This window comes from Bombus terrestris, chromosome 15, assembly GCF_910591885.1.
Source record: "Bombus terrestris chromosome 15, iyBomTerr1.2, whole genome shotgun sequence".
Taxonomy (NCBI): Eukaryota; Metazoa; Arthropoda; class Insecta; order Hymenoptera; family Apidae; genus Bombus; species Bombus terrestris.
The window spans coordinates 9,889,510-9,907,669 of record NC_063283.1 but is presented as its reverse complement, the minus strand read 5'-3'; the positions used below and the strand labels follow the sequence as shown (position 1 = coordinate 9,907,669).

At 36.3% G+C, this 18,160-nt stretch overlaps 2 protein-coding genes, 1 long non-coding RNA gene and 1 other non-coding gene across 5 annotated transcripts in view; 2 read left to right on the top strand and 2 right to left on the bottom strand.

The window, feature by feature from the left end:
- The window catches only part of LOC105666554, a 137,945-nt gene extending 131,872 nt beyond the window's left edge, over positions 1 to 6,073 (top strand). For both annotated transcript variants that reach the window (XR_007226460.1, XR_007226461.1), the window contains exons 4-5: positions 4,402 to 4,603; positions 4,921 to 6,073. This is a non-coding gene — a long non-coding RNA (uncharacterized LOC105666554). The remainder of the gene's footprint in view (positions 1 to 4,401; positions 4,604 to 4,920) is intronic.
- LOC105666555 (muscle-specific protein 20) lies at positions 555 to 18,132 on the bottom strand. The gene is made up of 5 exons (XM_012317014.3): positions 17,978 to 18,132; positions 9,023 to 9,104; positions 2,777 to 2,906; positions 1,141 to 1,261; positions 555 to 1,051 (listed from the first exon to the last, which is right to left on the bottom strand). The coding sequence occupies exons 1-5, from the start codon at positions 17,999 to 18,001 to the stop codon at positions 860 to 862; spliced, it is 549 nt and encodes a 182-aa protein (XP_012172404.2). The 5' UTR covers positions 18,002 to 18,132; the 3' UTR covers positions 555 to 859.
- LOC125386479 lies at positions 9,536 to 9,676 on the bottom strand. The gene has a single exon (XR_007226651.1). It is a non-coding gene; the product is annotated as a U4 spliceosomal RNA (small nuclear RNA).
- On the top strand, positions 11,929 to 16,126 carry LOC100646158 (myophilin). Its single transcript, XM_003401212.4, has 4 exons — positions 11,929 to 12,085; positions 14,395 to 14,594; positions 14,852 to 14,972; positions 15,059 to 16,126. Exons 1-4 carry the CDS (start codon positions 12,080 to 12,082, stop codon positions 15,239 to 15,241), a joined length of 510 nt encoding a protein of 169 aa, XP_003401260.1. The 5' UTR covers positions 11,929 to 12,079; the 3' UTR covers positions 15,242 to 16,126.
- Positions 18,133 to 18,160: the final 28 nt, after the last annotated feature.

The window sequence follows — 18,160 nt, the reverse complement described above, 5'->3', positions numbered from 1 at the left end:
GTGTATGAGTATACCTATTACAAGCTATATATACAAGTACATATAAATGTATAAATTTTATATAGTATATAGTACCTAATTTTAAGTAGTACCAATTGAATAGTGTAGATATATAAAATGTTTATGTGTATTGATATCCAAGTTTTCTATCAGCAAGTTCTCTTCAATAACCAACGGAGCCGTGTGTGAATGAAACAAAGAAGGATAGGTAATGGTCCATAGATATCCTAACTCGAGATACTTGCCTGATCATTGGGGAGCCTCGCGGTGTAGAAACCGCTCGAAGAATGCGTGTAATGCGTGTACATACACGTCACGTCCACTTATCGTCGCTGTCACGTACGAGGCTCATCGTCATGTATGTGCCTCTCTACCTGCATATGTCGCCAGTAAGTACAAGTACACTGTATGCGACTTTACGTGTCGATCTTAAAAATGTATTCGTTCTCGGACATATCTACATTGATGTCTTGTACCAATGTATATAAGTACTTACTCGCGTACACAAATTCATGCGAAACTGTGCAAAAAATGTTGGATATGTAACTTCAGGGTATTAACACAATCAGATGAATTTATTAAATTAGCATGTTACAATAAAAATTTTTGTTATTTTATATTACATCCATGAATCTTATTAATGACAATTATTCGTATCAAATAATTAATCTCCACCTTTTATGCGCTATAATCGATTACAGTACACAACAAATTAAGGAGTCCAACATAATTCTTTGTTAATACGATTAATTATAATTTGACATCTGTTCTAAGACATCGATGAATATTCTGTTTAAAATTAATTTAAAACTATTTCTGAAGAAATCTTAAGAGTATTAGGAAATACTATGTAGAAATATTATTTTCCGAGGAGAATCTTTCTTGTTGCTCCAAAGTTTTGACCAGCTTGAGTCGCACCCTTATTGGTACCAGCTTGAAGACCAATATAACCTTCGCCAGCTCTTAGTTGCTCCTCCGTGAAATTCCGCTTATTCTCTTCTGCTGGTCTTGGTCCTAGCCATGGTCCGCGCCATTCTGGATGTCTATATGTCTGCAAATTCATATCGTTTTATTATTTTTCCTACAATTATATACATTTAATGATAATGGAAAATAGGCGTATTTGATCAAAATTATTACAGTGCGTCCAATGGCAAAAATGGTGTTGGTCACTTGCGCGATATTTTTTCTTTCCATAAGATCAACTGCTTGGAACAAGTCTACATCAGGTACTCCGTATTTCACGCAGGCCTTTTGGAATCTGAAATAACGATACATTATAATAACATTGCTTGAATAAAGTATGTATGTGTCTATTTTCTCAGAATACCTAGGAATTAATACGTCTCGTGTCTTTGATTAACAGGACAGCAGGATAGCTTGATCGACTTTTGAATAATTGGTCTAGACATGCACGATGATCATTGAAATCTCTTTAATCCGTAAATAGCCGTGGTACATCAAGCAATAATAGGTAACAATTTTCAATGAAATTTACAGTTAAACAATTAGAATGCTGAAGTTAATAATGCAAAACAAAATAACCATATTTCTATTTGATTAAATATCATAAATTACAAGCATGAATTTAGCCCTATAGCAAACAATAAACATATGCTCAAGAGCCGCCATTTCGTTGGTTGTGATGCAACGTGCCACGTAACGCAAGAACGTGAGGCAGGCCAGTATTAATGAACTCTCTGGATATTAGGAATGTAAGAACGAAAGAAGTGCACACGATAAATATTCTTAACCTCTACGTTACTCCTGCTTTCCGCATAAAAAGGGAGTAATGCGGAGTGGCCGCGCTGCGCATCGTTCACCCCACTACTGAGGAAAGCGCTCTTAAACATTGAAAACGCGCCAATTGTCGACATGCGCACGCGATATCACGGTCAGATTGTCAGATGCCGCAGATGTCATACATGGTTACTGTACTTTGCAGAAAACCTCTTACTAAATACCTTCCTTATACATTTCGTCTTGAATGACATTTTGTTTGGACATAATCTCGTTCAGCTCAAACAATAATTTCCAACGATAATAATGTTCAATTTTTGTAATTATCTACGAAATATGACATATACATATAAGTACATATGATAAACACAAAGCATTCTTATCAGAGTGTATTTGATTAATCGCGTTTATCATTAGTATAAACTATATATTGTTATGTCGTCAAAAATTTTTTGTAAGATGTCGAGTATAGGTAAAAGATAAGGTTCTTTGTTTTATTTTTATGAAATGATTGTGACGATCCCGACTTAGGACTTTCTTGATACTTATTTATCAGGCTTTCAAATAACACGAGGAACAGTGACGCAATCAAAATTTGGCGGCAGTTGCGCCGGCGATTCTAAGTCAATAATCGCGTATCGTTTGATCTCTCGATCTCAACGACTCCGTGACTCTTCGACTTCGATAGATTCGAGTCGAGAGTCGTTCCATAGTAAAACACTGTCGATTGCGTAAACTTGACTACATAGCAGGAAAGCATGAGATGAAAGAAAGTTTGATAGTAGGTAACAAAAATTAGCGAGTTTGCCTTCTCTACAAGCATTTACGTTTTGTTCCATTCTTGTTTTATACACGGATATCATAATATGGGGTGTATTTACTAAATATTATTATTGTATGTGCAATAAATGATATAATAATATTTCGTCAATGAAATAATACAGTTTACACGCAATTCACAGGTAATGTTGTTATTTACAACTTACACACTAATTATGTATTCATGCGATATAAAAGCATTTCTTGCGATACATACTGATTAAGATTGTCCATCATCTTATAATCACCACCAGACGTATTAATTTTGGTGATAAGTCCCGGCTGCAGTTTGTTCATAAGTTTACAAAGCAATACACCATTCCGCAAAGCATCTTCATAACTCACATCTAAAAACATATCATTTCCTTGTGTTAATAAGCGTAACAAAAATGGGAGCCTGTAATAAATATAATATTTATTTTGATTATAAATCTTTTAATATAAAAAATATATTTGTGTACGTGTTACACGAGGTATTAAAAGGTTAACTATTATGCAATTCCTTAATCCATCGAACCCAACCAATCATTCACCTAAGACCTAAATATCCTAAAAAAATCGTGACAAAAAGGAGAGCTAGTGAGTGAGCAATGAAAAGAATGCCAAGTACTACAGTGGCATCAGGATAGCAGAAAAATAAATCTGGCTTCCCTCGGGATAAAGCGTTGCTTTGAAAGTTTCGCGGTCGAACGACATGCGCACTCCATGTCGACCATTGATTTTCATTGTCAGGTGGGCTATTATCGGTTCAAATGAATGACAGCTGTCGTTTCTCTTGTTTTATCCTCCTCCTCCCTGTTCATCGCTGCGGACGAGATTGCCGCGAAATAATAACAGAGGCTGCGTGCACCAGCACTCGTTTATGGCGCCCCATTATGCCAAGAGGCGCGCCAAGGGGGCATGGCATTTTTTGTCAGTCGGTCGAAGGATCAGAAAAGACCGCCTCCGTCTTCCGTTGCTCGCTTTTTTTCTACTCTTCAACTCTGGTGTTTCTCGATCAGCGCCATCATTGTCTTGCAGTCGTCGTGACTCGCGGCGTAGAAGCAATCCCGTCGCCATTCGAAAGACATGCTGCATCTCAAATTGCCAGGAGGCCAGCAACCGACAGGAGCTCAACATCGATGTCAAGCATGTATCGTTTATTGTCAAGTTCCTCTCCCGGTTAACGTTTCGATATATTGAACGTATTGACATGTCACGCACTCTGGTGAGCGACTTTTTAAATTGTATCGATACGTGAGCCATGAGCGGAAGCGCTGCGGTCGACGTACGGCGATGTGCGCAACGCTGGCGCTCTTTCTATATGCGTATATTACTTACATATTTGATCATATACATATAGATATTTTCAAAGCATCAAGTTGTCAAAATGATTTATATATTGGATAAAAGGTATCTTGAAAGAAGATAGAAGTAGGAATGCCAGCAATGGATGTTTAAATAGGTAAGTGATTTATCAAGGGTTTCTCAGCCAAGTACAACTCAACGATTAATATATCATTCTATAGGATATGTTACGGTTACGCGTGGTTGTACCAATGGATAATATATGCAGCATCTATGAATATGAAAGTTACAGAGTTACTAAGAAAACATACTAAGCTTCAAGTAGTTTTCCAGTTGTGTCTTTTATATGAAACTATATAATTTGTGAAACCCTACGTACTAGGCTGAAATAGGCCATTACAAAAAATCATGAATAACGATAATGAACTTATTTTCTAACTCTTGTTTTGTAGTAAATATTACAATATAAATACGTACTGTTTGAAACTATATATCTATTTGTAATTTGTTACATATTTGTTATAAAAACCACTAGTTATTTTGAAACATTTTTAGATAACGAGACACGGACTAACCGTTCAAAAGACTACTATCCTGATCCTGCAAGGACGATATGTCACGTGGTTTTGCAATAGAGGGGATACTATTACATGCTTACCCCAAAATCTGCTCGCCTAATACAAAACTGGTCGTCTGCTTGAATTTTCGATTGACGAGTATTCGACAGCCGATCAACAGCAACTAATATATTCTTTAAGTAATTCTTTATTAATTCCTAACTTTCAAACAAAAATGACAACTATCAATTATATGATTAAGAGAATAAGTATTATTTAGAACAATCATGAATGTTACGAAATTAGAATCAAGCAAGAAAAAATTTCTAATAAACAGTTTGCATCCAGCATTTAAAAACTTGACCTAATTTATTTAAGAAAAGATATATAATTTTCTGTGGCCTCGATTATTATCAAAGTCACTAAAGAACTAATTAACTTATTAAATAATTTCTTTGAAGGAAATGAAAGTAATATTTCTGTCTTGAAAAATATAGAAGAAACTTGTTCTTTACAGAAATAATTATATGACAGGGAGCGATACTGGTGTACGTGACTCAGCTACGCATGTCAAGCGAATCGAGCGAACCAGTTGCTTTTCCATAATATCCAGGCAACAGGCCGGAGGCTACAGCTTCCAGCATCCACCTCTGGATCAACGCGGGCATATGGAGTAAACAAGCATGACATGGTATACATTCCTGGTAGCATCGAAACACAATGAGATGTCGTAAACGCAAGAAGATGACAGAAAATCGATAGGACGCCTTCCAGATCTGAACCGACTTGCTCCTTACGATTCTTCGCTGCTTTCTTTCATGCTCGAATAAACATAGTAACGTGATGCTGACCTGATATTTTTCAGACGTTGCGTGTCTTACTGCTCTCTTCTTTCATACTCGACACTATGCGTCAAAAAAATATTGAGTCGCAATAATATGTATTGGTGAATTGGAAACTATTACTACCCTCGATACTATCCTGTTACGGTGACACGTCATAGTCGTCATGTCTCGACAATTTGATGTGAAATCGATAAATTGCTCGAGGCCTGTTTCCTTTACAAATACACATTGTACACATGTCTTTTATCCGTAATTCTGTGCAAGAATATATTATTGCGTATATCAAACAGGTGGATAAAACCCATGTGATTGAAACAGTAATATTTAAATAATAAAGTGCAAAGAACGCATATCTTAGTATGTATTTTTTTTTAATAAATATCTTTATTAGCATGTACAGAAAAAATTATAGATTAAACAAATAATTTTTTAGAGTGGGAAAGTATATAACATTATGTAGTACAACGATATGAAGAAAAGAAATCTTGAGACGGAATGGTTCACCCTAACTTCGACAAATACGTTTGCGTGCCTTAGTATCGATTTCACGTCAGTTTCATGTCATAAAGACGTCAAACACACGGTTTTCATCAGGACAACATCCTCGGCTTGAATTTACGACCACTGGCAAGCAACAGGTCCCGCGGGAACGAGTCCTCTCACATGCAAAGAGAATCCAATTTCCCTTCACTTTTGTCAAACTAAGACTATATCAACAATTTCTTTTCATATAACGCACTTGTTTGTTAATAAACCAACACTCTGTTCCATAATTAAACTCTTAAAATTTAAACAACACCAATGAAAAATAGAAATTAAAAAATATGCGATAAAATTGATATTTAAAATAAAATTTCATTTTTAAATGTGTAAATATATTATAATTTTGTATGTCCCTGTAAATCTGTCCTATTTTAAGCAACCTATATTAGGAAACAAGAAATTTACATGAAATTACAGGATTAATAAAAACAAAGAACACACCCTTTACGGGCATCCCAAATGAAACACGACCCGAGGCAACAACTTGTTGCTTTCGGTCGTAAATCTACCCTCGGGCTGTAATCCTGATAAGCTCTTCTCAGAATGACGTCATTGACGATCTTTTGATGGACAACTGGCATCCGTTGACATATCTCCAGAACCTTTCGATCGTACGAATATCCAATACGCGATTTCTTCCGAAGGAAATGCCCTTATTCTTCAAACGAACACATCGAAGTCTACGCGAATAATAGGTGCTGCCCTTCGTCGGCAAGAAAGCCATAAATTCATCTACTGACCCTCTTTGCTACCCTAGTAACTGCAAGCTTTCGTGACGTCACGCAACGTTTCGTGACGGGCAGTTCGACATATCGACATTCTATCACCTGAAGCTACTCCTCGAGAAGGAGAGGAGAAGACTGCGAACTGTGAAAAGCTTAGGGTTCAAAGTGCACAAGGATCGATACGTCGACGTTGACGTCAACGTGGCGGGCAAGCCATAAATCCCTCAAACGTCTGCTAGTACCCTGGTGCAAGCAAGCTAGTTGTGCCACCGTGACGAACAGATGACTGACACTTGCCTCCCTCGTAACTCGTAACCCTTCTTCCTGACGAGCTTTAAGGAGCGTTCACAATAGCATAATGCGATATCATAAAATTTCTGCAATTAAAACAGAAAATTAATTGCGCTGTAATTTGTTTAATAAATTTTGGCGAAGATCATTTATGTATAGAATAAATTGTTTAAAAAAATATGAATATTACAAAAATTGTAATTAAAGTACGTACGGAGAATGAATAACACGGTGTTAGATATGTACTTTGTGTAAATTGATAAGTATGATATTTGACATTTTGTTTTAATAAATCAGTCGAAACAAGAAAAACTTAGTTGGATGAATTCTTAATGTAATTCATTTCATGAGAAGCAAACCGGAAGGTGTGCAAGAAAGAGGAAACAAGAAATGACATAATGCGATATTTCACTTGACTATCCGGACTCTCGTATGCGGCCCTGATACGTTGGCGTCCTTACGACGTAACATGATGAACAGATGACGCTAAATCAATACGTGTCGTCGGCAAAAGATTGCTAAAGACCGTTTGACGATTTTCTCAGCGGAGTTTTTTCCTTCCTACGGTATTAACAGCAGAACACTTCATTCTCACTCATGTAAATATTTCTAATCTTATAAAGAAACTACTTTTGTCATCATTTTAATATTTTTCAATTCCATCTTTCACTAATTAATTCTCAATTTTTTTTTATCAAATAAAAAACTAATCAAGTTTCTCCAAAAAATTTTGTCATTTAAATATTCAGTATCTTTTACTCAAACAGTCATGAACGTTTCTAGAAATTGTATGTGAATGCGAATATTTAAATAAAATGCAATTTCCTACCCTTGTTTAAGAAATATTTGGTAGTATGCAAACTGGTATACAAAGGTCGTGTCCAGCATGCCACGCGAGCTTCCAGGAACAGGCTAACATCTAGAATGGAAAGATTCGAGGATCCTGAAACGCATCGAATTCCAATTGTGCATCATCGTGAAGGTGAGTGACGTTAAGGGCGAATCGGAAAAATAGGAAAGTGGGCGGTAGCGATCGAACGAGGCGGTAGCTCAAGTTCAATTTTAAATGAGTCAATAACATCAAAAGCTTCATATACCCGGATCGCATCATCGTGTAGAGCTGCTGCTTGCTGTGGGTGGAACTAACACTGCGTAACGCTCAAGGGATAGTCTGTAATATGACATAAAGTCTAACTATATGATGCTTGAAGTTTAAACACCCTCCACTTATTCTAACATGAAAATCTATCATAGAGATCAAAATCGCTCAATAAAAATTTCGACTGAGAGAATATAATTTTTTAACTTTGATAGTATTTTAATAGGGTGCTATATAGTATTTTAATAGAGAAGCGTGAAGGATCATTTAAAAATATTAGTTTGTCTTAATTCGAGTACTGTTCTGTGTCGTTATACGATCGTTCGTTCAGCACAGCGATTGCGTCGACGCCTGGCGTATTTCAACAACCAGGGGTACACGTTGGATGTAGGGGGTCGCTACCCACTTTTCGTTCAATAGGGTGACTCGAATGACGCAACAAAGCGCGCGTTTTATTAGGAGAACATCGGCAGCAAGAAGATAAAGCTACCCCTAACAAACACCTACAACCATTCACCCTCCGCACTCTACTCAGGATCTTACGTGCTTCAGTATCAGTTTTTCACAACCAATGACCTTTCACTAACATTTAGATTTATAGATATTAGGTATAACTAGTAAATTTATTAATTAAGTCATCAAAATTACTACATTTATAAATATTAAACGTACCATTTTTATTATAAGTGACAATATATCTAGTTGTCCGTCTTCTTCGCTCTATTAAATTTTCCTCAAATTTCCAATTATCCTTTCCTTTTACTCGTCGACTTGTCGCCTCTCATTACACATACCAATAACTGACCTAGTCAATAAGGTTAACCTTTGCGACATCACGCGGCCTGACATTCGTACCCGGGAATTATAGGATCGCAGCTGGCTTTTGGATGCGTTGCATTGGTCCTGAACGGGGGTGGTGATATTGACACGCTTTTCGAACTGCACCACCTCCGTAGAACAGGAGTTCATATACGAGAGCACGTGTATCAAAGGAGTAGTAGTATCATCGATAAACTTTAATCAATTGTACTTATGGCTGTCCCAGCCAAATTACACATTTATAATACGTAAATCGATGAAAATCAAAGTTAGATATTGCGAGCTTCATGATCATACCTGAAGGAAATCTCTCACCGACCACTTGCTCGATCCATTGCTGAGCCTCGGCTTCCTGACTTGGTTCTCGTTTCCCAGCAACCTACGATCAAAGAACTATTTTAATACGTGTTTTTTATGTTATCAGCAAACTTCACATATGGCACGCTGATAGCTGCTGAAAGTGATTAATGTCGACCAATATTTTTTGTGGACGATGAGGTCTGGAAATAGCTATTACACATGTGCGCCGTATTCATTAAATTCGATCTTGAAAGCTCAAGTCATAGTCATTACACTTGAAGCACTGATAAAGCTCAGTTCATATATCGAGCCGATCGTGCGTATAATAACGCTACACTTTCTCGCTAAAGTTTAAAAATGAAGTTGAAAGTCTCAAAACTACTTTTAGTTACACACAATAAGCTCTCTAACCTTCTAACAATATCTTTAATGATGAAAACTTAATTGTGTCCCAAATAGAACAACCTAAGCGTATTTCTGAAATTCTTAGTTTTTGAAAAAACTTATCAGTTTCCGCAGAAACTTTCAAAAATTGCCGTAGCCGATGGTATTTCACATCGTCATGGCGGGGTATTGGTAAAAGTTTTCAACTAGCAATAATCGCACCTCGGTAGAACCTCATTGGTTACGATATCGCCACTGCGCAAAGCTAACGATACTATGTTCCACAGTCCTACTAATAACACTCACGTCATCTTTCGACAGTGAGAATCCTTTCTTCTTCGACACCACCTAGTGGCAAGTCGACGCACTAACGCATCGAGTACGCGTAGGTACAAACTGGTACAAAGTAAAGTAAACTATTTTAAAAATGAGATATAATTAAATAAACGTATTAAAATCATATAAAATAAATAAAAATGTGTTAAACGTTAAGAAATTAATAAAAGTGCTTTTTATAATATACTACTATTGCAAATGTCCGTCAAATAAATCCACGAATCGTCTAGAAAGCGATGCTTTCTGAGAATTCAGTTTTCTTTTAGATACCACCTACATGTGAACAACATTTACAATTGAATGCAAGTAGAGATGCATTAAGTATTTGCTGGAAATGCATTATCGCAGGAAAACAGGAAAGTAAGAGGTGATACGTTAAGTTCACGTGGAAGGACGCCACGTAATGAAGTCTTACTCCAGTCAGTCCTCTTCGGACAAGTATGTAAATACTTTTTCTATCTACTCGTTGCTCTCAAGCCCTAGTAGAACGAAGCGATTTAAACATCGATTAGCTAATTTGTAAAATTTCAGAATCAACGATATTTGTGTCGCTAAAAATAATTACGTTTCAAATGAAAATGAGATACACAACCTGATAAAAGATCGTTTCATTGATCGATCATCGACTAACGACTGCGTAAAGGGACAACCTCCTCGTTAACGCGATTAATCTAATTTTTGTTACGTAATTCGATCTCGATGTATCAGATGCGAATACGTATTCGCTCCAGCCGTCTACGCAATTCCGTAGTGTTACGGTTACGATAAACTTGGAAACAGCGTCAATTGACGGAATCTAAACTCGGCGGTGGCCTCACCCTTCGAAGTGGCCAGCATCCAGAAATTACGAGCGTCTTGCTTATCGGTTTCTTTCATCTGGCGCCCGTCCACGGATCGGCTAACCATCGTTCGTTGGGAAACACACCCACTTGTTCGAACTTTTCCACTTCGTCCACGGATTTCCCCCGTTTATTTGCGACGTCAGCATTCAACAATAAAAGACACATCATAGCTGCGGCCAACGATACGTACATCCGCTTCTAACGTAACTGATCCGTGACCTATTTTTGACATCTTTCGTCAAAAGCAAAACGAAACAGTTGAAAGATACCTCTCCCTAGAGACATCGGAGCTTTAATTCGAGTTCCAGACGATCCCCTCTCGTATTCACAAAATTGCACATGCTATTTTCGATGCTTAGTCACGTATTTTCGGAATTCTGTAATTAATTGCCTTGGGGATGTACGTAATGTTGCTCGTGGCTACGAAGGATTGTGAAGCTTCAAAGGGGGACTGTTTGTAAGAAAGTTAGGAGGTGAAGGAAGAGGAAGAAGAAGGTGCAAAAATAAGCAGTCTGCTCTTGTGCACGAGCAAAATTGAGAAGCAGTTATCATGTATGGCGAAACGGTCTTCGAACCTCAGGAAGAGGCCATTAGACGAATTATTATAACTAGATCGCGAATATTTACGCAAATTGAGAAGCAGTTATCATGTATGGCGAAACCGGTCTTCGAACCTGAGGGAGAGGCCATTAGACGAATTATTATAGCTAGATCGCGAATATTTACGGAAATTCCAATTTTTCTGAACACGACTAAAAAAACAGAACCTCAGCGAAAATTTCTTTCATCTACTAAATATTGTTACACTAACGTGTTTCCAGAGAGAATTAAAGTAGCGTAAATATTTAACCGTCGATAGTTTTGAAACGCAATTACATCAGAAATGAGAAAATCTTTAATTTTATCAATGGCAAGAAAATTGCAAGCTATTATTAATTCTGATGACGAATCAACAAGATATTACTCTGATATTAAACCTATTTCTCTTTACTTGAACTAGATTTACTTAAATACGATCACGAAAATCGGATCGGCGGTGAACCTACATATTAAACCTGTTGATCGTACTTTGTAAACAAATTATAGCTTACAATCGTATAAATATTTTATTTAAATCAAAAGATCGCGAAACACGCTAAAACTGCGATCCGAAAAAAATATTCACGATAGCATAGAAAAAATTTTGCACGTTTACTAAGAACATTACAAGCACATTTCTTGTTTCTTCTTGTAAATAGAGCTGCAGTGTCAAGATCTGGTTACGGGCGGGGGTGTGGGAATACCCACTGGGCACTCAGCCAAAAAATATTCGTTCGTGAATGTCGGGAAATGATACGGCGGAGGGGAGACCGGCATATAGCGTCGCGACGCACGGCGTCCGACTTAGTCTCTAGTCAGCGTCATCGTTCAAAAGTCGCTATCCTAAACTACGGTAAAACTCAGTCTCCGTGGCAACGTCTACAGTGTCGAAGGAAAGAAAAGAAGAAGAAAGATGCCGGTACGTGTTCATTATCCCGTCGGAAATCAAGTGTTCGTTGAAAATAACGATTAATGGAGGCTTAATCGCGTATACATTGATCATACCATGCCAATTAACGATAAGCGAAGCTATACTGATTATAAATCTGATATACGAATAACTTCTTATTGCTACGTTAGCGGGCGAAAACCGTGGTTATTCGTAGAATCCTAATTACGATAGACCTTGGGCTATTTCGTTTTGGCGATTTTCCCAGATTGCTGGATTAATCTTGACACGTAACAGTAACGTTCGAAGTTGCAAAAGAAAAGACAAATGAAAATAAAAAGAAGAAGAAGAAGGATTTTGTAAGACACGTAGGATATTCGTTCTTAGTTTTATTTAACAAATGTCGGCCGCATTATTGACACGATGGAACTGGTAACTACGAAATGGCAATTTGTACCGCTGATCGGCTTTGACGCACATCTCCTCCCCCGTCTCATCCGGAGTCGGAGTATTTATACCCTAAGATAAATATCCTTACGTAATATATCTTGACGATATTTTCGAGAGGAAATGCCAATTCGAAAAATTAATAGATCGATTTCTGCGACAAGATTAATATTGTGCTATTAGATCTTCTTTCGAAAAGATTGAACTGTCGACTTTATTACAACACTCTGCCAATTTCCCAATCATCGTCACCTATTATATTTACATAACATTGTTTGCTCGTTAATTCCATTTCAAACCTTTGACACGACTGAATATCAAATATATTAGCAAAAAAATTATGAATTTCCAAAAGCAAAATCTTTAGCGCAGACGTTCGACTCGATCGGTGGCCGAATCACTGGAAGAAAAACTCGAGAGGATTCGATCAATTTAACTTTTAATTTGGTGAATCGTTGCACCAGGTGTCACGTTCACGAAACGTCCTCGAAAGTTGGATCTGACCTGAACGAAAACGCCACGTCCTTTGAGAATAGATAGCTTAAAATACATCTCGAGAGCATTCGAGGAGGAATACATTGCTTCAAAAGGCTTGACATTTCGCAGACATGTTGAAAATTTCTCTTCGGCAATATCATTGATCTTTCACGAACGTTTCTCAACCAGACATAAGATAATGCACTCGTTGAAATATTTGAGACAAAACTGTATATAAATCGTGAAGTAAGAATTTAGTAAAGCTTAGAAATTTGTTTACGAACATAGAGTCAGATTTCATTTACGCCAATTGTTCGTTGGCATTTTAAATCATCGTAAAAGGATTTTATAAATTACTTATACTTATTACGAAGCAGCACGTTCGAAACATGTTACGCGTTGATGCTCAATATTCATCCACTTGTAAGTCGTTGAAATATTTGAGGCAAAACTGTATATAAATCGGCAATCGTAAAATAACAACTTGATAAAGAAAGCTTCTTGTTACTATAAATACTAATTTATCGCGAACATAGAGCCAGATTTCATCTACGTCAATCGTTCGTTAGCATTGTAAATTATTCTAAAAGGATTTTATAAATTACTTGTATTTACTACGAGGCAACACGTTCGAAATATATTACGTGTTGATTGTCGGCATTCGCCCATTTGTAAGTCGATTCAAAGGAGAAAGATGTCGAATGAAATAGAATTACCTTTGCGATGGAAAGTAACTATTCAACGATCCAGTCGCGATAAAAATTAAAATATGAGAATAGTTTACATGTTCATTGGGAGAGTTTTACTCGTCGAAAAATTCCAAGTTGACTCAGTTAAAGATCACAGTTAAAGGTCACAGAACTACTATTTTCTAGTCACCCTGTTTCTCTCGACTAAAATCTATGAATTGTTTATCGATCAATTGTCGACAGCAGTTACATCTCGTAACTTCGACTAGGTCGCGAAAATGGGTCTCTCGGTTCATAAAAGTTTGGAAAGCCCTATCCTAAAAAATAAAAGATGTGTTTCGTCGATACAGACGCCGTGAGAAGGGATTCACGGAGGTGAAAGAATTGTCAGGATGCCAGAAGCATAATTTCGTCTTATCGACGATTTTATTAGAAATCAGTAAAACTCTGGATTCACACGGCACGGAAACAGGTGGCGGAAACGTTGCTGCTTCTTGCCAGTTTTAATAAAAGCCAACAGATCGGTCGTCGTATTTTATTTTCGACGTTCGTTTTACGGCCGCGGTAACATAATACCGTCGCGGTCTATTTTCGTTCCTGACATTTTTAAATTCCCCGGCAACACTTTGCTGGACCATCCCTGACTCTCGAGACGACATCGAGTGTTGTACCATCACGATTTTAATTCCGCATCATGCAATTGACGGAAAAACTTCCGGTTTCTAGGCCCGAAACAAGGAACAAGAGACTGAAGTTATGGTCTGGATCGAAGCTGTTTTAGGAGAAAAACTTCCACCTGGAAACTACGAGGATATTCTCAAAGATGGGGTCATCCTGTGCAAGCTTATCAATAAATTGGCGCCTGGCTCGGTGAAGAAGATTCAGGCTAAGGGAACCAACTTCCAGCTTATGGAAAACGTTCAAAGGTATTTTATAAATATAAAAACAAAGTTTCTTTAAGAGATATTATAATTATCAGTTAAAACGTTGCTAATTCTAAGAAATTAGAATTGCGGTAGACCTTCCAAATTTACTCATGAAATTTACTCATCGTTTTATCCTATGGTTGTCTCTATATATTCCTTTTTCCAAAAAGCCTCTTCAATTGTACTTTAGTCTAGATACAATTTCGTTTTATCAATTTGTAATCAGTTGATACTGTTGTGGATTCTTTTCCGGGCAGATTTCAAGCAGCCATTAAAGAATATGGTGTCCCACAAGAAGAAATCTTTCAGACAGCTGACCTCTTCGAAAGACGCAATATCCCACAAGTTACATTATGTCTCTATGCCCTTGGAAGAATTGTACGTATCTTAAAATTAAGCAGAGATTTTGAAGTTTAAAGAAAGAATTAACAGACTTGTCGTATGTATCTCTTTCTTCTACACAGACGCAGAAGCATCCGGAATATAATGGACCGCGTCTAGGACCAAAAATGGCTGAAGAAAATAAGAGAATATTCACGGAAGACCAACTTCGAGCCAGCGAGGGCCAGCTCAATTTGCAGATGGGTTACAACAAAGGAGCCAGTCAAGCTGGTCACGGTGGATTCGGCAACACTCGACACATGTAAACATTCTACAACACGTAAAACACGTGACATCGAAACTTTATCTAGATCTAAATAATAATATACTAAAGATCTTCTACTAAATTGTCGATTTCGAAGTACTCAAAGAACGCAACTATCGACCAATTCGAAGTATTCTAGTCACGAGTCTATGACGCTGAATTCGACCAAGCTATAAAATTGCTTTCTCATCGAATGTCTGCGAAAATATATCCTAGATACATTGCGATAATGTAGTGACCTTTTTTCCCTAGGATATGATATTGAAACGTCGTTGTACTCTTGTATACGTAAATGCGAAATCATGTCGATAAACCATAACTATTAGTCAAAAGCAAACACTTAAATACACTACACGTTACGTTATAATCACACATAACGTATTACGTACACACGTTACATTCACAAACAGTTTACCTACACACCTAGCATACACACAAAAACAATAAACAATTTTGTAAGATAATGACACCTACACCTACACTATACATGACACGACAGACATATAACTACCTATATAAATAAAATGTCAAAAATACGTTTCTTAACACATCGAATATCAATCTATCTTTCACGAGAATTTATTAAAGAAAACAGAAAACATGATACAGAATGCCGACAAAAGCTCATCAATTATATCATATCGCGTAACACGGGAAAGATTTATATATATTACAAGCAGGACTTCCTAGTTATTTTAACATGTAAATGTAAGATTTTATCCGAACCTCTACGTCAAAGATTATTTTATCAATTCGAACGAATAGTCTAATGTCTTTTCTAAGATTTGTAATTGTCCTCGCACAATTTGCTAACATAATGTACAAATTAATAATGTATAAATAACAAATGTACAAAATAAAAAGGCAACGCTGCTATTTTTTATTATCTGTATTATTGTACATTGCTGACATCTGTAGTCGGAATTATTAAGAAACATGTACCTTAAATCAATTACGAGAATGGAACATTTTGACCATCAATTATTACTATTTTCTCTAAAATGTTAAAAGCAGAATGGTCGAGGTATATTGAAAATTCTACTGATGTCAAGTTCTTGGCAAACGTTAGCACAAATAATAAAACAATAGCGAGTGTGTCCTGAAATATGACATATGATGGTAAAGTCGATTGCGAATGTTTATGCAACTAAAGAAATGAGTCCTAAATAAAAATTTATTTCACTTACTAAATATTATGGAAGCAGTATTACTATTATTACTGGTAGCAGTTTCAAATTTCATTCTAATGAAATTTTCCTATTAGTAGGTACTTATTTTTTATATTTTATATATTTGTGTACATATGTGTGTGTATATTATGTGCATTCTGTATTTACCTGTCATGAATTTTTATCATTTCATCCTAATCGAAATTTGTTTTAGTATTATCGTCCTTTAACAATATTATCGAATATTATTATTTATATCCTGTGCAAACAATAATTTTTTTTATTTCTCATTTAGTATTAGACAGTAACAAAACGTATATGATTCCACTTTGTTAACTGTATTAATCTTTTAATTTAGAAAAAATATGTTGCGGTGAACTTTCATCTGTAATAGTCTTTAAGGATAAATGTTGATTATTCCTGTTCTTAATTTTTAAAAACAGATAATTTATTCTGACTGCTGAAACTGTTATTTAATTTGGAAAATCATTCGACTTTCCAGAAATCTTATGGTGAAAATCATTTGAATCCGTTTGGTTTTAAGCAACTTAAACATGAAATTAATTTCAGATCAGATGCTAGAATATTCACGACTTGTTTGTAAATAAAGTTTGCACCATACTTGATGTCGTCGTCATGACACAAATTTTTCTTTCTTTTACTTTTTCCTCCTTTTAATATGACCATACCGTAGGACTCGATTGAAACTTTCGCTTAGCTTGGCAAGTCTTTACGTTATTTTTGGAAGTCGGCGGTATACCAGCAGACAGCCAACACTGGTCTCGTGTTATGATATCGCATTAACATACCAAATATTTATATTTCACGCTACGATATCATACGAAATATTCTATATCGTCTAATTAGTAAAAAATCCTATGAAAACTTTTCTAAATATCCAAAATTTGTTTTATTTAAAACGAATGATATAACGTGAAAATGTAATCTCGTTTACATGAAAAAGATATGAGTAATGTAAATTAAATTAGTGTAGATGACGGTGCATCGAATGATTCATAGTTTATAACCTGTACAGAATTAGAAGCACTTCAACGAAAATTTGGAAAAAGTATTGCAAAAATGTATCCTGAGTCAGACGTTTGAAATAGATGGATTTTCAATATATAAAGCAGTCAATATTTCTCCTACGTCTGTCAAGACCATCTATCAAGAATATTCCATTTTTCGAAAAAAATTGTTTTTGTTATCTATTGATCTATAATGTCTTGCAATTATAATTCATGGTGTAAACAAATATATGATATTGAACAAACACTATGAATCGCATTATTGCATGACGCAGCATATACAGTGATTTTGAAATGCAAGTTAATATGGAGAATATGCAATTAAAAGAAGAATACTTTGAGAACTTTTACAACATAAGATATCAAATCACTTGATCATTAAAAATCAATAGCCTAATGTGGGCTGCAATTTACAGGTTATACCAACTGACGCGAGCAACTCCGTAACGTCCATACTTGAATGGCGCGAATCTATATAAATATGTTAAATGCGCGACAATATCAGTAGGTAAAAATTAAAATTTTTCAAACGCAATTTACCTGCCAAAGCGGACGTCCAGGCATGATGAACGCTGATTGTAGCTGTTATTTTGCAATACTCAAAACGTAGAAACGTGAAGCCGGCAGAGCTTAAGCAACTCAAGCTCAAAAAGTGTGCGCCTCGGCCCTCGTACTGCATATATATGCGTGACAGGTGTGCGCTCGTGTTGGTAAATGTGGGGG

Coding starts and splice junctions, on each gene's coding strand:
- LOC100646158 (XM_003401212.4), top strand. Junction 14,595..14,851: donor CTTATGGAAAACGTTCAAAG/GTATTTTATAAA, acceptor TTTTCCGGGCAG/ATTTCAAGCAGCCATTAAAG. Junction 14,973..15,058: donor TCTATGCCCTTGGAAGAATT/GTACGTATCTTA, acceptor TCTTCTACACAG/ACGCAGAAGCATCCGGAATA.
- LOC105666555 (XM_012317014.3), bottom strand. CDS start 18,001: ATGCCTGGACGTCCGCTTTGGCAG. Junction 9,105..17,977: donor CTGGACGTCCGCTTTGGCAG/GTAAATTGCGTT, acceptor CTTTGATCGTAG/GTTGCTGGGAAACGAGAACC. Junction 2,907..9,022: donor CGGTGAGAGATTTCCTTCAG/GTATGATCATGA, acceptor ATATGTTTTTAG/ATGTGAGTTATGAAGATGCT.